Source organism: Danio rerio, chromosome 3, assembly GCF_052040795.2.
Source record: "Danio rerio strain M-AB ecotype USA chromosome 3, GRCz13ab, whole genome shotgun sequence".
NCBI lineage: Eukaryota > Metazoa > Chordata > Actinopteri > Cypriniformes > Danionidae > Danio > Danio rerio.
Genome location: NC_141023.1, coordinates 60,170,963 through 60,192,500, shown reverse-complemented (window position 1 = coordinate 60,192,500; position 21,538 = coordinate 60,170,963). Strand labels below are relative to the sequence as shown.

At 37.7% G+C, this 21,538-nt stretch overlaps 1 protein-coding gene across 8 annotated transcripts in view; it reads left to right on the top strand.

Moving 5' to 3' along the window:
* The window catches only part of cep112 (centrosomal protein 112), a 349,706-nt gene extending 328,168 nt beyond the window's left edge, over nt 1-21,538 (top strand). For 3 of the 8 annotated variants that reach the window (XM_087243167.1, XM_087243166.1, XM_087243165.1), the window contains 3 exons: nt 41-142; nt 16,492-16,556; nt 21,287-21,534. In XM_087243167.1, coding sequence (XP_087099293.1) covers nt 41-142; nt 16,492-16,556; nt 21,287-21,290 — 171 coding nt within the window. In that variant the 3' untranslated portion in view covers nt 21,291-21,534. Of the gene's footprint in view, nt 1-40; nt 650-2,099; nt 2,409-16,491; nt 17,024-18,160 lie in introns of those variants that run through there. The other 5 variants (XR_015479979.1, XR_015479977.1, XR_015479976.1 and 2 more) reach the window with 3 other exon arrangements.

Genomic DNA, 21,538 nt, shown 5'->3' with positions numbered 1-21,538 from the left:
CAAGGCATGTTTTAAACTTTTCTCCTCTTTCCTCCTGCAGATCACACATGTTCGTCAGGAGTGTGAGCTGAAGATCAAAGGCCTGATGCCTGCAGAGCTGCAGCAGGAGCTGGAGGACACCATCACCTCGCTCAAGTCCCAGGTGATCAAACAAATACACACTCCACAGGAGTTCCCACTGGACACACACACATGTATGTTGAGTCTTTACATTTATTTTTATAACACGGGTCAGCAAAGCCACCAACACAGACACATCTGGACATTGCATCATCTTGTATACATGGGCTCAGCTGATTCCTAAACATGCCTGGATCACTTCTATTCAGTTGAAGACTGAATTATTAGCCCTCCTGTGAAATTTAAAATCTTTATGAAGCAACTACAGCTTTTCATTTTCAGCTCATTTTAATGGATTTTTAGGATTCATTAGTATTTTAAAGATTTGTTTATTGGTTGTTTATGTCAGTAAATACATTAACTCACATTAACTGTGTGTCCCGCATTGTAAGGTGTCACCAATAACTTCTTTAGAAACACTGTAAAAAACAGCCATGATTTTAACGGTAAATAACTGTAAAAATGTTACAGTAAAAAAACGTAACCTGGTTAACAGTATATGTTTCCTTAATACATACGCAGAATAACCGTAAATTGTAGGGATGGGAAGATTAACCGATATGTATCGATACGCGGTCATGCGCGTGCACGATGCGAGTGCATCGGTTGAGCAGCAGAGGATGAATGACATTTTGGAAGCAAATCAAGATGCATCGGTTTTTGCGAGATGCATCGATTTTTCCGAGATACAGCTTATATTTTTTATATAGAATGTATTTTTTATTTATTAACAAGTGTTGTCAACCTGTTTTTGGCGCATAATTTAATCGACCTACATAAAGTAAGCCTTAGCAACGGATTTGCGGATGTGCACACACTACAACTCAGTGTATCAGGTGTGCGCATGAAGCTAGTGGTGCGCCCTCAGAAAGTGCGAGAAGCAAAACAAACATTTTATTCCCCACTGAGTTTTAAATCTAAAGTATGGCAAGCAACATTATGGATTTAAGGATGGACGACATGACAGGACAGATGCAATTTGCAAAATGTGCCGCGCATCTGTAAAATACGCGGGCAGTACGACTAATCTGAAATCTCACTTGAAGCAGCGCCACGGTGTTGTTGTGAAAGCATCTTCCAGTGTTCCTGCATCCCCGGCTTTCGCACTGCTTCAACCAGCTCCAAAAGTGGTGAGAAAAGCATTGCAAGTTTTTTTTCCGTGCGCAACAGTTCTGCTCGCTCTACGCCAATAACGAATGCTATTGCATTGTTCACCTGCAAAGATATTCAGCCTAGTGTCACGGAGAACGAAGGTTTTAAACACCTCCTCCTGTTAATTTTTATTTAATTATAATAATAATAATATTAATAATAATAATGATAAAAATAATGGGTGTCACGGTGGCACAGTGGGTAGTTTGACCACCTCACAGCAAGAAGATTGCTGGTTTGTTATATTTTTATTAGCCTGTTGTTTACAGTGACAGTGATGTTTCAAAGCAGCATAACACTGCTAGTTCACGACCTTAAGTTTTGAATAATCAGTGGCAAAATATATCTTTGTAAAACTTGTTTTCATAGTTGAAAAGTTAAATCACAATTCTTGTTGTGCAATGCTACGTTTATTTATGTTGAAAGAGTGCAAATATATACATATTTTTTTAATATATATTGCACTTATACATTCTGTTTATCTTGAAAATACTTAAATAATATGTGCTATATGTTCTAAAATGGCCCTCTACTGTAAACTGACACTCTGGCTCTGAGAGAAGAGCCAGTTTGTAAAAAAAGTCTTGGTTTTGCTTGGTTTATAAATAATCAAACTCATTCAATGGCACAGCATCCTCTTTCACATCATCTCATAAACTTGATCTAATTAGTTAGTGCTGAAATATCGCATCGTATCGTGATATGGGTGTGAATCGTATCGTGTTGCATCGCAATATGTCACAAATGTATCGCTAATATATCGGATCGTATTCTTTGTATCGAGATGCGTATCGGATCGGCATTATAGCTTAGATGCCCAACCCTAGTAAATTGACTTTCCCATAATTCCCTGCATGGCACGTCACTTTTTATACTTTTTGTTGACATTATGGATCTTTTTATTTGTTTCTCTATCAGTTATGTACATTAGAGATTTATGTTACATCTAATGTTGATAAACAATGCTTATTTTATGACTTTAATTTATGCGTTTGACCATACTGGTATTTAGAAGCTGTGTGAATGACACTGAGCGCTTTCTTTACACTGATACTATTTTCTGCTTGTGGGAAAGGTTGTTTGTAATGAGCATTGGTTGTAACTTTCCAATTACCACCTGCATATGGCTGTGTAAACGTGTCTATCTTTGTAACAAAAGATGTATAGATGTTTGTAATTCAAAATACAGCCATATTACCTCTATAAATTAATGAAGTACGGTAGTTTACTGTAAAAATGAGAAAATACTTTTACGGTTTGTGCCGTATTTTTAACTGTGAAATACTGGCAATCACCGCTGCCGTTTTTTTTTTTTACCGTAAATTTTTCGATTTTTTGTTTTGTTTTTTTTACCGTGAAGCTAATAATGTTGACCAACAGTTTTTATGTCACTTTTTATTTTATTCCAGCTAAACAAAAAGAAATAACACCTTTTCCCAAAGAAAAATATAATAGGAAATACTGGGGGGAAATTCTGTGCTTAAACCTCACTTGGGAACTTTTTGATAAAGAATTCAAATTTAATAGGAGGGATAATAATTAATATATATTCTTCAACTGTATAAATAAAGGATTATGTGCATTATAACATCAATATTTTCGATTTATATTTACAATGTCACCAGTACGATGAACATTGTGCACTCATAGCTGACTGATATTTTGTTGAATAGCAGCTACAGTGTTAGTAAAAACTTGCAGAGAGTATGACATTTCATACAGGAAAATTTAGGATCAGGATGTGAACCAGTTGTGACCGGTTTTGGTGGTTGAGGATGAGGCATAGACTACAATTTAGAGTGCAGTGGGTAAGTTAAAAAATTCTTTAAAAAAGAATGAATATTGTGGATGACTCCCATGAATTTAATCTCCACAATGACTAAAATCCCTTATTAATAAAGTCATCTGGAATGGCAAAGAAAGCGTTCTCGCAGGACTCCCAGAGTTCATCCAGATTCTTTGGATTCATCTTCAATGCTTTCTACTTTATCTTGCCCCAGACATGCTCAATAATGTTCATGTCTGGGGACAGTCCTGGCCAATCCTGGTGCACTTTAACCTTCTTTGCTTTCAGGAACTTTGATGTGGAGGCTGAAGTTTGACTAAGAGCACTATACTGTTGAAGAATCTTCCCTCTTCTGTGGCTTGTAATGTAATGGACAGCACAAATGTCATTATATTTCAGGCTGTTGATGTGGCCATCCACTCTGCAGATCTCTCGCACGCCCCCATACTGAATGTAAACCCAAACCATGATTTTTCCTTGACCAAACTTGACTGATTACTGTGAAAACCATGGGTCCATGTGGGTTCCAGGTCTTCTGCTGTATTTGTGATGATTAAGATACAGTTTAACAAGGGATTCCTATGAAAAATCAACCTTCTGTCACTTCCAAATGATCAACTAGAAGTTATTTGTCAGGTAGTGTATATGGCACATTGCATAGAACACAGGTAGAATAAATAGGGAAACAAAAGAAGAGGGTAATAAGAGAGGGCATTGAACTGATAATGGATAACAAGAAGGACAGATGTTTAACAGGAAGCAAATGGCACACAAAAACAAACATAAAGGGCTGTATTCTGACACCAAACCTGACAATACACAATCAACCAGCCAATGAAAACTCATAAATCAGCTGATTAAAAAGAGAGGTTAAAAGCACATGTGTGTACAGAAACTTACAGACAAAACATGGAACATAAAAATATTATTTATATATAATATATGTATTTATTATTTTATTTTTTATCATTTTAGTTTTTTGTAAACTATTTATTTATTTATTTAGATGTTTTGTTTATTTATTTATTTTTTATTTCATTCATTAATTTTATTTATTTAGTGTTTATTGGTTATTTTTCAAATTTATTTGTCATTTTATTAATTTATTTAATTAATTTATGTATTTAGTTTATTTGTGTATTTGTTTATTTATTTATTTATTTTTTTATTTAATTAATTAATTAATTTATTCATTTAATAATTTATTTATTTATTTATTTATTTATTTTGTTCAGTTGTTTATTTATTTAGTTAGTTAGTTATTTTGTTCAGTTGTTTATTTATTTTATTTATTTATTTATTATATTTTTATTAATTTAATTAATTAAGTTTTTAAATTATTTATTTATTTATTTATTTTGTTCATTCGTTTATTTATTTATTTATTTAGTTAGTTATTTTGTTCAGTTGTTTATTTATTTTATTTATTTATTTATTTGTTTATTTATTTATTGATTTTTTATGTATTTACTTATTTTGTTTATTAGATTTTTTTATTTTATGAGTTTATTTATTTATTTTTAATTTTTTTATGTCTAGACACAGACAAAGGGCCAAAACCAAACCACAGACACCAAGCTCCACAGACAAGACACTGGCAAAGCTGCATGCTTACACAAGGAAAAGATAACACACGATTGTCAGGTTTAATCACCACATAAAAAGCATGACCAACCAGAATTGCAGATGGCAACTGCTTACCAAATATATTTATATATCAATTTCAACCACTTAAAATAGTCAAACACGCATTCGATTGGATGGGTTAAGCTTATGTCGATTAATGTGTTGAACGAAAAAGTAGTTAAACTCTGCCTACTGACCTAACATGTGATTATGGCGCAAACAATACACAAAAACAAGGTATTTATACTATCTAGAAACTTCCTGGCAGGTGTGTTGAAGCAAGTTGGAGCTAAACTCAGAAGGACACCGGCCCTCCAGTACCGGGTTTAGCACCCCTGGTTTAGTCAATAGCACATCACAGAGATGCATCTTAATGCCTGGTGGAAACAGGTCCAATGCATTTGTTTATGTAAGTCTAAAGAAGTCTTCATTTGTAATTTATCAACATTATTAAAACACAATTGAACAGAGTTCAGTTATATACTAAAGATAAAAAAGAATGAAAAAGAAGCCTTGCATTCATGGTATTTCCCTTCAGAAATGCTAGGCTGTATAATCACTGCAAACTTACATACTGTAGGACAAGCAGATCAGAGGATGGTTGGATGTATGGATGTGTGAAGCAAAACCAAAAAGAAACCTCATGTCACTCCAAGTCTCTTTGCTGGATTTCAGTTCCTTCTAATCATATTCAAAACACAAAAGCCAGTGGTTTGCCCTTCTTCACGTTTAATGCTTCATCAAACAGCCCACCCCAGGCTGGCTACAATTAGCTAATTCTGGCCGCACAACCCTCCCTTTTCTCCACATGAAGAGTTCCCGTTGTCCGGATCATAGAACTTCAAATCTTTGTCCCGCAGTGGTGGAACCAACTCCCGAAAGCTATGAGAACAACTAACACCCCAACCACATCTAAACAAAGTCTGAAGACTCAGCTAGTCTAGACCTCACACACTAAAAACATAAATGCTTAAAAAAAATACAAGCTCACTGGAAATGATCAAGTCAGGCTACAGTTCTGTACAACTGCACTTACAGTATGTGTAGATACATTTCATTAGATGTTGCTACAACACAAATTATGATTAATGGCTGATAAATGAAGATGTATTTTTGCCTAATTTGTTATGACCTCAACTTTAATTGCAGTGCATGGTTTGTAATAAGTTTTGACGTTCACATAATCAGCTCTATATAGGAAGAGCTCTGATACAAGTCTTGTGACACACAAGTCACGATACTCAAATAAAGATCAAAGTCTTGTAGAAGCAGCCAAGCATGCTAAAATTATATGCATTTTGTTTTAGCAAATGGGTTTTTGTCGTGTTTTTCATGCCATTTAATAGGGTTAGCATAGGGTTAAGTGTGCCTAGAGTATTTTGCCATGACACTAATGTCAACTAACATAATGAAATGTTGCTGGTGATGCACACACATTCAAATTTACCTGAGAAAACCCTCAGACTTCATTTTTTTCCCACAATTTTCCAACTTTTTTCCACATTTTACTTTATATCCATTATTAAACATGGCACAAGGATTACAATATTATTTTGCAAAAATGTGGATTCAGCGGGTCACTAGCCTTCAAATGTTGTTTATTCTTTTATTCTTATTCTATTCTCTTCTCTTAAAAAATTCCTGTATCAGAGCCGTTTCCATGCTCTAAAATAATAATATTTAAATAATAAGTGAAGTTTCATAAACTAATTTCGAGAGGAGCACGTGATACGACTGGCCGCTCATCTGTAAACAGTAATAATCCAATCAGAGCAATCCTAGTTTACCATAAATGGATCCTTTTTCTCCTACAGCTCTATCTTCGTTTTGGAAGAATCCCCCCTTCCACCTCAACTCCTCCTTTTCCCCCTTTTCTAAAGGGGAAGCTTTCGAGACCCTCCTGATCTCGGATCTCCTGATATGCTTATCGACCGGGCGGGAGCCCTGGGCTCAAATATCTCCAAACTCAGGGTTCTCTCCCGGGACAGCATGCCAAACCTGCTTTAAATGCCAAGCAAATCTAAGTGGGAAATATCTAAAGATGCCGTTGACTTGAAATTTTTACCAGATGTCAGTAAAACTAAAGTAATCCATACAAACAAAGAGATTTTATTTAGGGATTAAGTTGTGTGAAATAAAATGAAATGACACAGGGAGAATGTGTTGAAGACATGAAGAAAGGCAGGTGTGAAAAGGCATGGAAAGCCCAGACAGCAGCGGAAATATCTCAGTAGTTAAAAAGCAAGCCTGCCCCTTGTCAGAGTAAAATAATATTAGCTGCTTCACACCAACACCTACATTATCAGATGATGAAGGTGAAACCGGGGACATTTCAACAAGATAGTGATCCTAAACAGAGCCAAGAAAACTTTATTTCAGAAAAGAAAGCAAAGCTGCTAGAATGGTTCTGCTAATCACCTGATTTGAAGAACTAAAGGTCAGGGTTGATAGACGAGACCCACAGAACCATCAAACAATTTTTTAACTCTATTGAACCATGAGAATAAATCACTTTTGAGCAATGCTTACAACTCCATTCCCCATGCAAGATGCCTCTTGAAGATGTCATTATGTACTGTATGTTGTCAAGTATAAAATTAATTTCAGTAGTTCAGTACCTTCTCCTTGTGTCATTCCATTGTTATTACGTAGAACTAATATTTTAGTTTGTTTTGTTTTTCAAAAAATCTCTGTCAATTTTATGTCAACAGCACGTTTGGAAATAGATTTACCATGAAAAACCAAGACATGTTCAATGGTTATTTTACACGTTGTACGTTCCTCAACTTTTCAGTTTAATATTCAAACTTCTCTATGTCAAGAAACACTTGGTAATGCAAAATGAAGAAGTTCAGTCCAATTTCTGAGGAATTGAACAAAACTAAAGAGCAAATACACTATATTGCCTCTAGATTAGACATCTGCCTTCACATGCACATGAATTTTAAAACATCAGAATCTTATTTCGAAGAGTTTAATATGAAGGGTTTAATATACTCACTGCAGCTATAACAACTTAACTCTTCTGTGAGGACTTTAGGGTTAGAAGTGTATTTGTGGAAATTTTTGACCATTTTTCTGACAAAAATGTCTAACTCTCATTTGCCACTCTAAATGTGTTCAGTAAAGTTAAGGTCAGGACTCTGTGCCATACCTGTCAACCCTCCCGTTTTTCTAGGGATTCTCCCGCATTTTACTGTTCTATCCCGCTATTATCATGTAAAGGTATTTTCCCGTATTTCTCCCGTATTTTTAGTCTTTCTCTGAACAGCCGAGCCTCCCTATGCGCAACCCATACCGTCGAACCAACCGGGGTCGCCCCTTGCTCTGAAACGTGAGTCTTCTGTGTTTTCGCTTTGTTTAGGAATGAAAACACATGAATAAATATTAAAAACAGCGCAATTCCATTTCCTTTCTATTACAGGTGCCGTCACCCATTCTATACAATCCTCAAAACAGTCATATAATGGTGCATGACTGTCAACTGACGTGCTCCATAGTGATAAACAGATGCTGTTTCCCAAACAGATTCTGTACACGCGATTAGAAGCGGAGAGAAAGTCTGGCATTATACAAACATAATTAATTATACTAACATATAAGGATGTCGATCTTGGTGTTTTTTCCCCCCAAACACAACTAATTTCGTCTTGAATGCTTTCATTTTTACGTCTGTATTTTTAAAGTGACACCTCTTATTCAATGTAATAAAAAAAAATCTTAATAAATGAGAGATTCATTCGTTGCTCTTCAATCAGAATGTGTAAGTTATTGTCACCGACTCGGTCCTGGTCATTCCCCTCGCTGGCCAGCAAAGGCCACCATCTCCGGACTTTTAGCATTACATCATCCATCTACACTGATTGCGCATACACCTGATCTGAATCTTGTTAACGACCCACGTACCTCATATAAGCCGCACTCAAACACTCAGTCAGTGCGAAGTCTTGTTCAGCCCCGGCCAGCATTACTGAGCGTTATATCCAGCCTGATCTCTTGTGTACGACTCCAGTCTGTCTCTTACTTTGCTTTGCCTTCTGCCTGCCCACGACCCACGCCTGATACACAGACTCTGATACTCGCTGCCTGCCTTTGACCCAAGCCTGATACACGGACTCTGATTCACGCCCACTGCTCTCTACTCATGCCTGGTAACTCACTCTGTGTCTGTTCACCGTCATTCTTGAAACCATTACTACTACTGTGGATGTGTGTGTGCACCCAGGTGCATATTGTGTGTTTGAGTGAAGTTGTGATTAATAAATACTGCATAATGGATCCCTCCGTGTCAGTCTCCTCGTTACAGTTATACAGTGGAGAAACGGCTAATGAGATTGATAGCTTGATTCTATTTTATTATAATAGCTATTAATTTTAAAAAGCTGAAGTTTGCTAATGTATTTGCTGCTAATGTATATATTTATTTTTCTTTTGTTAATAATAATAATAAAACATATTACTGACCATTTAACTGTTTATGTACAATGAAACAGCTGTAAGTGAACATATTTAGTAATTTGGGGATTGTTTTGAGGTGGGGGGGGTCACTTATTATGGTGGGCATATCCCTTATTTTCACATCTAAATGTTGACAGGTATGCTCTGTGCGGGCCAGTTCAGTTCCTCCACACCAAACTCACTTATCCATGTCTTTATGAACTTTACTTTAAGCCCTGCTGCACACTCATATTGGGGTACAAAGGGGCCATTCCAAAACTAAGTCCACACAGTTGGGAGCATGAAATTGTCCAAAATATCTTAATAGGCTGAAGCATTACAAGTTATTGTTACTGGAACTAAGAGGCCAAGCCCAATCTCTGAAAACAACCCCACACCATAATCCCCCTCCACCAAACTTTACACTTGGCACAATGCAATCAGGCAAATACTGTTCTCTTGGCAATTATCAAACCCAGACTTCTCAGACTGACAGACGGTGAAGCATGATCCATCACTCTAAAGAGCACATCTTCACTGCATCCATTTACGGCCTTTACACCACTGCATCCCATGCTTTGCATTGCACATGTTGATGTAAGTCTTGAATGCAGCTTCTCAGCCATGGAAACCCATCGCATAAAGCTCTTTATGCACACTTGAGATAATGAGATCATCTGAAGGCCACATGCATTTGGAGTTCTGTTGCTGTTGATTGATTTTATAGTACATGTCAGAGGCGTCGCTAGACCTAATTTACTGGGTCACGTGTCCCATGTGTCACGTGATGATGAGTCAGGGAGGTAAGACTTAATAAAGACTTCATAAACTCAGTCAATTCTTGAGTCCATGAGTCGGGTCTAAGACATCGCACAACAGATAATTCTATAAAACATCTTTTTGTATTATATAGAGTTGTCTATAGAATTTCAATGTAATGAAATTAATATTCATGGAAAAAAATCGTAAATTATCTTAGCATCACTCCAGTTGTGTCTTTGGATTGTTTTACATTTAGGATTAAACTCTGTTATTTATTTAGAACAGGGGTTCTCAAACTGTGGTACGTGTACCACTACTGGGTAGTGCAGGCTTCCTTCTAGTGGTACGTGGAGGAATGAAATATGTCATGTACATGCTACACACTTTTCAAAATTTATCAAAAATGATCTATATCATATGCTATATATGACATATAGGCTATATTTCTGAGGTAATCTGCCACAATTTGTTTAACTGTGCAGAGTTGAAGCTGCTTTACTGGGCCTACTACGATACTGTATTTTAATACTGCTCATTTTGGTGGTACTTGGAGAGACCATTTTTTTCTGTGGTGGTACTTGATGAAAAAAGTTTGAGAACCACTGGTTTAGAACAAAAATTGTATAATAACTAAACTGTATAATAAAATACTTTTCTTTATATATATATATATATATATATATATATATATATATATATATATATATATATATATATATATATATATATATATATATATAATTATTATTATTATTATTATTATTTTTTATTATTTTTTTTACCAGGGGAAGCTGGTTTAGGTCTAGCAACGTCTCTGATACATGGCCAACAGATGACCATGCAATATTTTCTAGAATCTCACAAATTAAATTACTGCACAGGTGGCAACCTATCACAGTATCATGACTGAATTCACTGAGCTTCTGAGAGTGACCAATACTTGCAACAAATGTTAGTAAAAAAATCGGCATGCCTGGTGCTTTATTTTATATAACTGTGGCCATGGAATTCAATTATTCGGGTGGGTGTTCCAAAATCTTTGGCAATAATGTGTATCTATGAATGTGATATGAATATTTATTTTTTGTCTGAGGCCCTTTTTACACTAATACATTTTAGAATAAAAACGATTCGCATCCACACTGGCGTTTCACCCAGCGTTTCTGAACAACTCTTCGTCCACACTACACCGCTGAAAATGCACATCACAAGACCACACACACACACACACACTCAGGCGTGCAGCGCACTTTGAGCACATCTACTCTTAAATAAAATTAGAAGTCTGAACTTACAAGGAAAGGATGCAAGACTGAACTGTGTGTAGGCTACCTAATATTGATGAAAAAGCCCCAATCAGAGAGGCGAATGTCTGCAGCCACACCTCCGTTTTCCCCCATCCACACTGAGACAGAGCAGCAGTGTTTTAGAATGAAAATGGCCTCTTCAGCATTTTCAAAACGCTCCGTTTTCAGTGCTCAAAAACTCCGGCGTAGTGTGACGGATGGCGTAACTGTAGCAAAATTTTTGCGTTTTAAAACGAAAATGTATTCGTGTAAACAGGACCTGATTTTTCTGACTCTACTGGCAGATATTTGTACTTGTTTAGCCATTAGTCATAAACTTGCTTCATTTTGATCAATTTCACAAAAAGCATGGCTAATCTAATGTCAATTTGCTTGATTAAATAATATTAAGCTTGTTTTCTATTTACACAGGGAAAAAATAACCGTAATAAATAAAAAAAACTTTTTTTTTTTGCAGTGTTCCAGTTTTTGGGAGCCGTTATTTAAACCACAAGCTGTTTTATGTAAAAAAAAAAATAATTAATAAAATAGTAATTGAGGTTGATGCAGTGTTGTATTTCAAACTGTTGCTAAAACACCTTGTTCTTTGCCTTCTGTTTTTGAGAACACGATGACATATTGAGAACACTTTGAACATTTTTTTTTACAATGACCCTGGCTTTTTAAAGACCTTACATCACGTATCACATCCCTTGTGGATTGAAGTATACCCGAAACATTCATTCTTTCTTTTCGGCTTAGTTCCTTTATTAATCTGGGGTTGCTACAGCGGAATTAGCCGTCAACTTATCCAGCACATGTTTTATGCAGTGGATGCCCTTCCAGCTGCAACCCATCACTGGGAAACATCCATACACACACAATCACACACATATTGGAGTAACGATTGATGACCAACTAAACTTCTCTGACCACATTTCTAGAACTGCTCGATCGTGCAGATTCGCACTCTATAGCATTAGAAAGGTCCGACCTTTCCTATCTGAACATGCAGCTCAACTCCTTGTTCAAACTCTTGTTCTTTCCAGACTGGACTATTGCAACTCCCTACTAGCTGGGCTCCCAGCTAACTCTATCAAACCTCTTCAGCTGCTCCAGAACGCAGCAGCACGAGTGGTCTTTAATGAAGATTAAAGAGCACATTTCACTCCGCTACTCATCCGTTTGCACTGGCTGCCAGTTGCTGCTTGCATCAAATTCAAAGCTCTGGTGTTTGCTTACAAAGCGATTTCTGGCTGCGCTCCTTCCTATCTGCTCTCACTTCTGCAGATTTATGTGCCCTCCAGAAACTTGCGCTCTGTGAATGAACGTTGGCTCGTGGTTCCATCCCAAAAAGGGAAGAAATCACTTTCCTGAACTATTGCGCTCAATCTACCCAGTTGGTGGAATGAACTCCCTAACTGCATCAGAACGGCAAAGTCACTCGCTGTCTTCAAAAAACGACTAAAAACTCAACTATTTAGTCTCCACTTTCCTTCCCAATCTGCAATTCCCTCTCTGGCTCCACAGCTAACTACAAACACAAAAAAACATTACTAATGTTTTGTTTCTTACGCTTTCTTTACATACCTGAAACTTGCCTACAGCACTTCGCAAAATTCATTGTTGCTCTTATAGTTGTGTAAATTGCTTCTTTGTCCTCATTTGTAAGTCGCTTTGGATAAAAGCATCTGCTAAATGACTAAATGTACATACAATTCAATTCAATTCAGCTTTATTTGTATAGCGCTTTTACAATGTAGATTGTGTCAAAGCAGCTTCACATAAATGGTCATAGTAACAATTTATGGACAATTTATGGACAATTGGACACACTATGGACAATTTAGCCTACCCAATTCACCTGTACCACATGCCTTTGGACTGTGGGGGAAACTGGAGCACCCGGAAGAAACATGCAAACTCCACACAGAAATGCCAACTGACGCAGCCAAGGCTCGAACCAGTGACCTTCTTGCTGTGAGGCAAACGTGCTACCCACTGCGCCACCGTGCGACCATACCTAAAACAGTGTTTTTTATTTAATATTTAAAAAGTCTCTTATTTCCAGTGATTATTTCAGTAAAAAAAATAAGTAATAAATAATTTGATTACAGAACCAGAGCTTGTGCTTTAGTGTAAAGTGAAACATGTTATTGTTTCAGTTTAATCATGTCTTAAACCCCTCTTAAAAGTAATTACAGAAAAGTACAGGATGTATTCAGCTCGGTTTCCTAGCTAGCTCGACCTCTGCTCATGTGATCAGTCCACATTCGGTGTGTTTGGTGTCTGTGATCACAGCATTATCTTCCGCTCCCTCAGCTAATAATGGCGAGCAGTCAGACCTCACGTCTTTGAACTCAAGTGGCTCTTGTTTATTTGATTTCTTCTGTAGGGAGGGGGTAACAAGTGCTGCGAGTTCCTCCATAGACATGGATCTAATTTGGCCACGGGCCTTTGAAGTCTCCGGTCCAGTTCATCTCCTTATGTGCAATTACACCCGCCAACCACATTAATACGGGCTTCAAGGGCTCCGGCCAGGGTCTTATTAGTTACAGTCGGCCTTGTTCTACACAAGTCTGCGGCGAGGCATTTTTGTTAAACATTTCGAATCTAAACAATAGCCCCTCTTTGTCAGGCTGGGTCCAGGGCCCCTCAAACAACATTTGGAGATGGCAGTTCAAAGAGCCTGGCGCACGCCTCTGAATAGCTCTGACTAGATTCTTCTGGAATCGCAGCCACAACTCTGTGATCTGATATGTTTATGCATTGTAATTGGTGACCAGCGTGGCCTCCGCTGTCCTTGAATATTTTCAGCATCGCACATTGCAGTGCATTATTTTAACGAAACCAGCAGCCGTTTAGGAATCTAACCATAGTCATTCTTTTCAGAGTCCCAGGCATGCATTTGCAAGGATGGTAACGTTAGATTTGCTTTGAGGTTTGCTCTGTGTATCTTGGTTTCCAGGAACACGGTCGCAGAACAATGCACATTCTTTTCAGGCTTCATACGAACCTAAAAAATCCAAGTGTGTCCCCTTAACGTGAGATATTTTTGTCAAGAAATCACTTTCGCTTGCTAAGACGGTGCAATGTAAACACTTCTGCTATACACACATTGACACATACGCAACTGACATTAAAATAGTTGCATAAATCATGCTTTGCTTTGCTTTGTTTGTCTTAATTGTGACTGAACTGACAAAGTTATGGTCAACTGGCCATCATTGATGCGTAAATATGTGGTCAAAATTTGTAAAAGTTCTTATTTAGCCTTTTTTGCTAATCGTTTTTTAATAAGTCCTCCAGTGAAATGTGTATGTTTTATTAGCAAAAAGATCAGAGACTGCAATTTCTCATAATGTGAGCACTTCAAAAGCAAGTCAAATAATCTGGGCTGGCATTTAAAACTCGAAAAGGCTGATTATTCATATATACTGATTATATATCAGAAGTCGACTGTTAAGAATAGGCTTCCTTTGTTGCAATTATATTATATTATATTATATTATATTACATTATATTATCTTATATTATATTATGTTATGTTATGTTATGTTATGTTATATAATTATTTTATAATATATTATTATATTATGTTATATTATATTTTATTATATTATATTATATTGTATTATATTATATTTTATTATATTATATTATTATATTATGTTATATTATATTTTATTATATAATATACTATTATATATTGTTATATTATATTATATTAAATCATGTTTTGTTATGTAATTATTTTATATTATATTATATTATATTGTATTACATTATATTGTATTATATTATATTATTATGTTATGTTATATATATATATATATATATATATATATATATATATATTATATATATATATATATATATATATATATATATATATATATATATATATATATATATATTTTACTATAATATATTATATTATATTATTTTATTATATTATTATATTATATTATTCATTCATTTTCTTGTCGGCTTAGTCCCTTTATTAATCTGGGGTCGCCACAGCAGAATGAATCGCCAACTTATCTAGCAAGTTTTCTTACGCAGCGGATGCCCTTCCAGCTGCAACCCATCTCTGGGTTGCATCCACACACACATTCACACACACACACTCATACACTACGGACAATTTAGCCTACCCAATTCACCTGTACCGCATGTCTTTGGACTGTGGGGGAGAAAACCCACGCAAAGGCAGGGAGAACATGCAAACTCCACACAGAAATGCCAACTGAGCCGAGGTTCGAACCAGCGACCTTCTTGCTGTGAGGCGACAGCACTACCTACTGCGCCAGTATTAAAATATAGTAAAATTGAGACAAATTATTTCCTATTATTAAGAATATTTATTATTGTCAACCAATTTAAACATTATAAATTGTTTGATCATTAACACTGTACTGTGCTTACAGGTAAAAAACAAACAAACAAAATAAAATGTCAATGTTTTAATTAAAATGTACTTTTAAAAGTTAATTAAAAATGGTTGACTACTGTTCTTAAAAAGTAAAAAAAATAAAAATAAATAAAAAACTCCTGTGCCGATTCATCAAAACCTGGAAATGTTGCTTGGAAAACACGGCTGGCTCCTTATTAGCTCCGTAATCAGCCCTATTAGATGATTACAGAAGCATTATAAATAACCTGAGTTTGTCACTCCAGTTATCTTCGTCTTGAAGCTCCCCCCTTTCCACCCCTTCATCCTCCTCCTTTTCTGATTGGGCGACACGGTGGCCCAGTGGCTAGCACTGTTGCCTCACAGCAAGAACACCGCCGGTCCAACCTTTCGGGCCGGTCGGTGTTTCTGTGCCGGAGTTTGCAGGATCTTCCCGTGTTCGCGTGGGTTTCCCCCGGGTTCCCCGGTTTCCTCCCACCGTCCAAAACATGAACCATAGCCAAATCGACTAAAACAAATTATCACCCAATACAACCTCAGTTCACACTTCTCACGGTGACAAGCAGGGGAGTTTTTGAGACCTACCTGACCTCGAGCTCCCCTCTCGCCCTTCTAACGGGAGGGAGCCCCGGGCTCGAGGATATTACGAGCTCAGGGCTCTCTCCCGGGACAGCATGCCAAATACGCTTTATTGATTATCAGCTAAGTGTGAACTCGTACACGTACCACAGTTTGAGAACCACCGACTTAAATGCATTGAAAGGTCATTTTAAAAAAGTATCTGAAACAAATCATTTTTTGAAAGTTAGTTAATTCAGTGTGTTTGTGGGCAGTTTCTTTGTAATTATTTCTGAATTGAATGTTAACCCCACACTGTTCCTCTAAGCTGGAGCTGTGTTTGTGTGCAGGTCAGTTTCCTGCAGAAGAGAGCGTCTGTTTTACAGGAGCAGCTGGATGCCGGACACATCAGGAGGTGAGAGCGTGAACGCACATCCTCATTCATTCAGTGTGTCTGCTGTGTATATACACTCATGATTCAAAACATGTTAGGATTATACCCAAGCCATGTTCACTAGTGTTGAGCAGATTGAACAAACAAAGCGTGAACAAAGCAGCATCTAGTCCCATTATCACATAATCACCACAGAGGGATTCAAAGTGGGATTTGTCTGATAATCAACAACCCCAAATTAAAAAAGGTTGGGACAGTTTGGAAAAGGCAAATCAAAAAAGAAAGTAGTGATTTCCAAACATGTATCTCATTCCAGATAATATGAACACACAAAATATCACATGTGTTGTCTGGTCAACTTCAGTTCAGTTGTAAATGTGCATCCTTTCCTGTCATTCAGACCTGCAACACATTCCAAACGTTTCGTCAACATTGTGGGGAGTAAACTTGCAAACATACAGTACAGCACTTCAGAGTCACACTGTTTGGCCCCGTTTACACTAATGTGTTTTAGTTTGAAAACGCATAAGTTTTGCTACGGTTACGCCAACCGTCCACACTACGCTGGAGTTCTCGAGTGCCGAAAACGCTGGAGAGGCCGTTTTCATTCTAAAACGCTGCTGCTTCATCTCAGTGTGGATGAGCAAAAACGGAGACATCTGAAAACGGAGGCGGGGCTGCAATCACCTCTCTGATTGGGGCTTTTCCTGAATATTAAATAGCCTAACACACACAGTTCAGTCCTGCATCCTCTCCTTGTAAGTTCAGACTTCGCAAGTTTGATCAAGGCTGCAGTCTCTTTTTCTCAGTTTGATATGGAAAACAGACTATACCGAGGACACTGGTAAATCTTCAAAGAACAGTGTATTTTATAACTTCATTCACCTTGGCTACATTGTTTCACTTTCTCAACAAAAAAAATGTAAACATGATTTAATGAACTGCCTATTTTCATTATAATATTTGCAACTTAACAGACAGCAGACATGTTAAGGCGTTGTGCTGCATATATGAGCGTCATCTTCACTGTGTGGATATTTATAACAAAACGGAGCCTATAACAACTGCCTCCTTTCAATTTCAGTGAAAATACGAAACACACCCTCTCTTTGCTGAATATCAGTTTTAATAATCGATAATGGCCATTATAAAAGTATAACATACAATAAGTTTATACATTATAGGAAATAAAGGCAAGCGATCAGTCAATAATACAGAATAGGCTACGTGGTTTCATTAATCATTAACTTATCTTTGCGCTTAGCCAAAACACGTTACTTGAGAACAAGTAGGCTAATATATTCCAATGACCAAAGTCGGGGAATATGTCGTTAGATAAAGACAACAAGATGAATGAAATATCCCTTTTAATAAATATAGTGAGATTAGATCCACCGGGAGATGCTTGATGAGAAGTCCGACTAGCACAGCTCTCATCTAGGTACATGGGCTGCAGCGCTTGCCTGAGAGTGTGTGTGTGGTCACGTGATATGCGTTTTCAGCGTTTTGGTGTGGACGGAGAGCGGTTTAGAAACGCTGGGTAAAACGCGAGTGTGGACGCGGATCGTTTTCATTCTAAAACGCCGTTTTAAAACTAATACGCACTAGTGTAAATGGGGCCTTAGTCAATTTGGTAAGCTGAAATCAATCTGTATTGTACAGGAGACACGGCACGGAGGAGATTGACTGATAAATGGTCTACAGCCAGTCAGGATGCAGATCACAATGCGCTGTAAAAAAAAAAGCATGTCAAGTTGCACGAAAAAAAAATCAATGAAACTGCGAAGCCACAAAAAGTAAACCGTGTTAATGCGAGAGAACACTGCATTCAACAAATTTGGGTTGAAAGTCAAGCTTTAGGTCGTACTCACACTAAGTACAGTTGCCTCGAACCGGGCCAAAGCACGCTTGTCCCCCCTCCCGTCTCCCCCGACGGCCCGCACTTACACCACAATCAGGCCTGGGCACGCTTACGTCATCGATGCTGCGCTGTTCAGTGAGAAGCGCTGTCACTCAGCAGCACAGTGGAGATTTCTCTAGTTATATCGTTTCAGTCGTTTGATATGCAGTCAAATATTTTGCCAAACAGTCCTTAGGGATGCGGTGACGCAGTCAGATATTTCGCCGAACAGATCCGCCACTTTTGGCACTCATAAACAATCATAAAGCCCTCGTGCTGCAAGAATGAGGAGGTCTGCTGAAGCCGCGCAGCTGTCGTGCAGTGAGGGGTTTGAGTCTTTAATAAACTACGGCAGTTTGCGTTCACTGAACAGTAAGAATGATTAATAAATCCATATGAAACAGTGCCTTAAAGTTACTTCTTGCTTTCAGTTTCGGGCTTTGGTGCGTTTTGCACTCACACTACAAACGTACTGCGCCAAAGCCCAAGTGAACCGGGCTCAGGCACACCTCTTCCAACCGGGTCAGGGCCGGCCAAGTGAACCGTACTTGATTCAGCGCACTCACACTTCTCAAACGATCCGGGAAACGGGCCTGGGCACGGTTCGGATAGCATAGTGTGAGTAGGCCCTCATAATAAAGAGACCATCCAAATGCTAAACTCAGCTCCATCAGAGGCTCGGCTGCCACAGGTGTTGATCAGAAGGAGACTGTGTCAGATATGACCCCTGGCTGACGCTCATTTTCACTTTAAATTCGTCTGTGATTACTGATCAAATATTCCAGGCTGATTCCTGTCTGTCACAGGTCATGCTCCTGGCTGGTATTTCACCAAGTGTAGAGTCCAAAACATTTACAAAATGGCCCTGCAGTTTGTGAGGCTAAATAAAGCGTTCATTTGCAAAAAAAAACAAAAAAAAAAAACTGTTGCCTATGTTATTAGATGTTTTGCAAATTAACGATTTAAAGGGCACCTGTGTAAGTATAGTGTAAAGACCGTCATATTGGGGTGATATAAACACACACAATCCTTTTTTTCAATTTAACAATATAAAAACAGTGGACCAATTGGAGCAGTTTTTAGATCTACCGCAACTTGACGTAGAGGTGCGGTCCCCCCACCCACCAATATTGACTGACAGGTATGCGTCACCTAATCCTCAGTTTGTCGTTTCACGTCCGCCATTTTCAGCATCAGAGTCAAAGCGATGTCACTAGAGGAACACCCTTGCTCTGTTTTTAGATGTAAGGCTCATTGGGCTCAACACAAGATCAGCATTCACCACCTGATCGCTCTAATTGGAATTATTGTTTCTAACTTAGTTTGTTTGTAGGTAGGTTTGCAAACTAGCGTACTTTTCATTGTGTCTATCTTAAACTTCAGCTGTTTGCATTTCTTAAGGTCACAGAAGCTCCCCATGAGTGTGATCTTAACAAGGTGCAGCTGTAAAGTGCGAGCGCCTTTGCCTCACGTCAGTGTCGCTCCATTGGAAATAAAATAACAAACTTGCCTGCAGGTCGCACACGACATGGATTTTAAAATTCTAAACATAGGTTTCTATCAGGGTACACACAACGGCGCTTCAAGTCGGCGGCTGTCCGCGGCGCCCAGCCAGGATTCGGGAGACTTCATGTTTCTGCCGCGCCACAGAGCGCCATCTGAACATGCGAATGTGCATGTCTGGTGTGCCGTGTCGAGGCTCTAAGCGGGTCATCCGGTGCCTCATTCAAAGTTAATTCAGTGTGCGTGGTTATTAGTCTCGGTGTACAAGCTCGGAACTTTAAACTAGCACACAGTTGGCTGTAAAACTAAGAAAAGACACAAATGATTGTGTACTCTCTGCTTGGTCTGTGTCCGGGGTGTACATGTACGGCTGAATGCTGATCCTCTCATGCTGCTTCTCTCTGTCTGCCTGTTTCTTGCCAAACACAGAGCGGGGAAGCTCTTGGCGCCGCCCCCTTGTTACGTCGGGCGGGAATTTGAAACTAATTTTCATGTGAAGCAACACGCCCCTAAAACAGCGAGCTGTGTACACGCCCCCAACATGACACGTTTTAACACGTTATAATAAAAAAATCTGAACTGTGTTTTGAACTGAACCTAAACTGGCACACTCAGAACCATAATATTAATATTAAATCATTAAAAAAACACTTTAAAACACTCAACGTATTAAAACATCATCTGAAAACAACTAAAAACCTCCAGTCCTTTCTATAAATCATGTTGTTTGCAATTGTATTCCTTACTGCACACCTTAAAATATATGAAATCTGACCATTTTTGTACTTAAATTAATTGAATGTATTTAAAGTAGAACTAATATGCCCCTTTTTACAACATGTAAATTAAGTCTCTGATGTCCCTAGAGTGTGCATGTGGCATTTTAGCTCAAAATACCTCACAAATAATGTTTTAGAACTCTTTGAAACTGACCCTTTTAGTCTTTTGTGCTTATTTTGTCATTTTTTTGACTGTCGCTTTAAATTTAAATGAGATTGTGCTCTTTTTTTTAAAAAGAGGGAGGAGCTACAAATACCTGTGTATCAGCATAGTGGCAGATTCAAAAACAAGACTATTGTCCTATGCTAATGAGGGAGAGATTATTATTTATAGGCGGGGCTTTCTCCCTCTGATGACACATACAAAGGGAGAATGTCAATCAAAGTGTTTTTGCAGACTGCTCTTATCAAGTGTGATTATAAACAATAAAATTCAGAATGTTTTACTATTAGAAGTTGGTTATTTAAAGGTTTTAGAAATAATCGAACCCTTCAGTATGTTTTCATATTTATATAATCTTCTATAATCATTACTCTCTTTCTCTCTCTCACACTCACACACTATATAGGTAGGGGTGGATATAAGGCCTTGAAAAATATCCTCACGAGAGAGTCCATCTCATCCTCATCCTCACTGCTGCTTTCACGCTGACCTCGTCTGATGTGCCACATATTAAAGCCATATTTATGTATCAAGTCAATGTGTTTTAAATTTGAATCATTTTTTGTTGTTGAACTCTTTGTTAATTCTGTTAAATACATCAGTTGTTGTTGTTTTATTATCATTCATATTAAATTTGACATTGCTTTTTTTAAACATC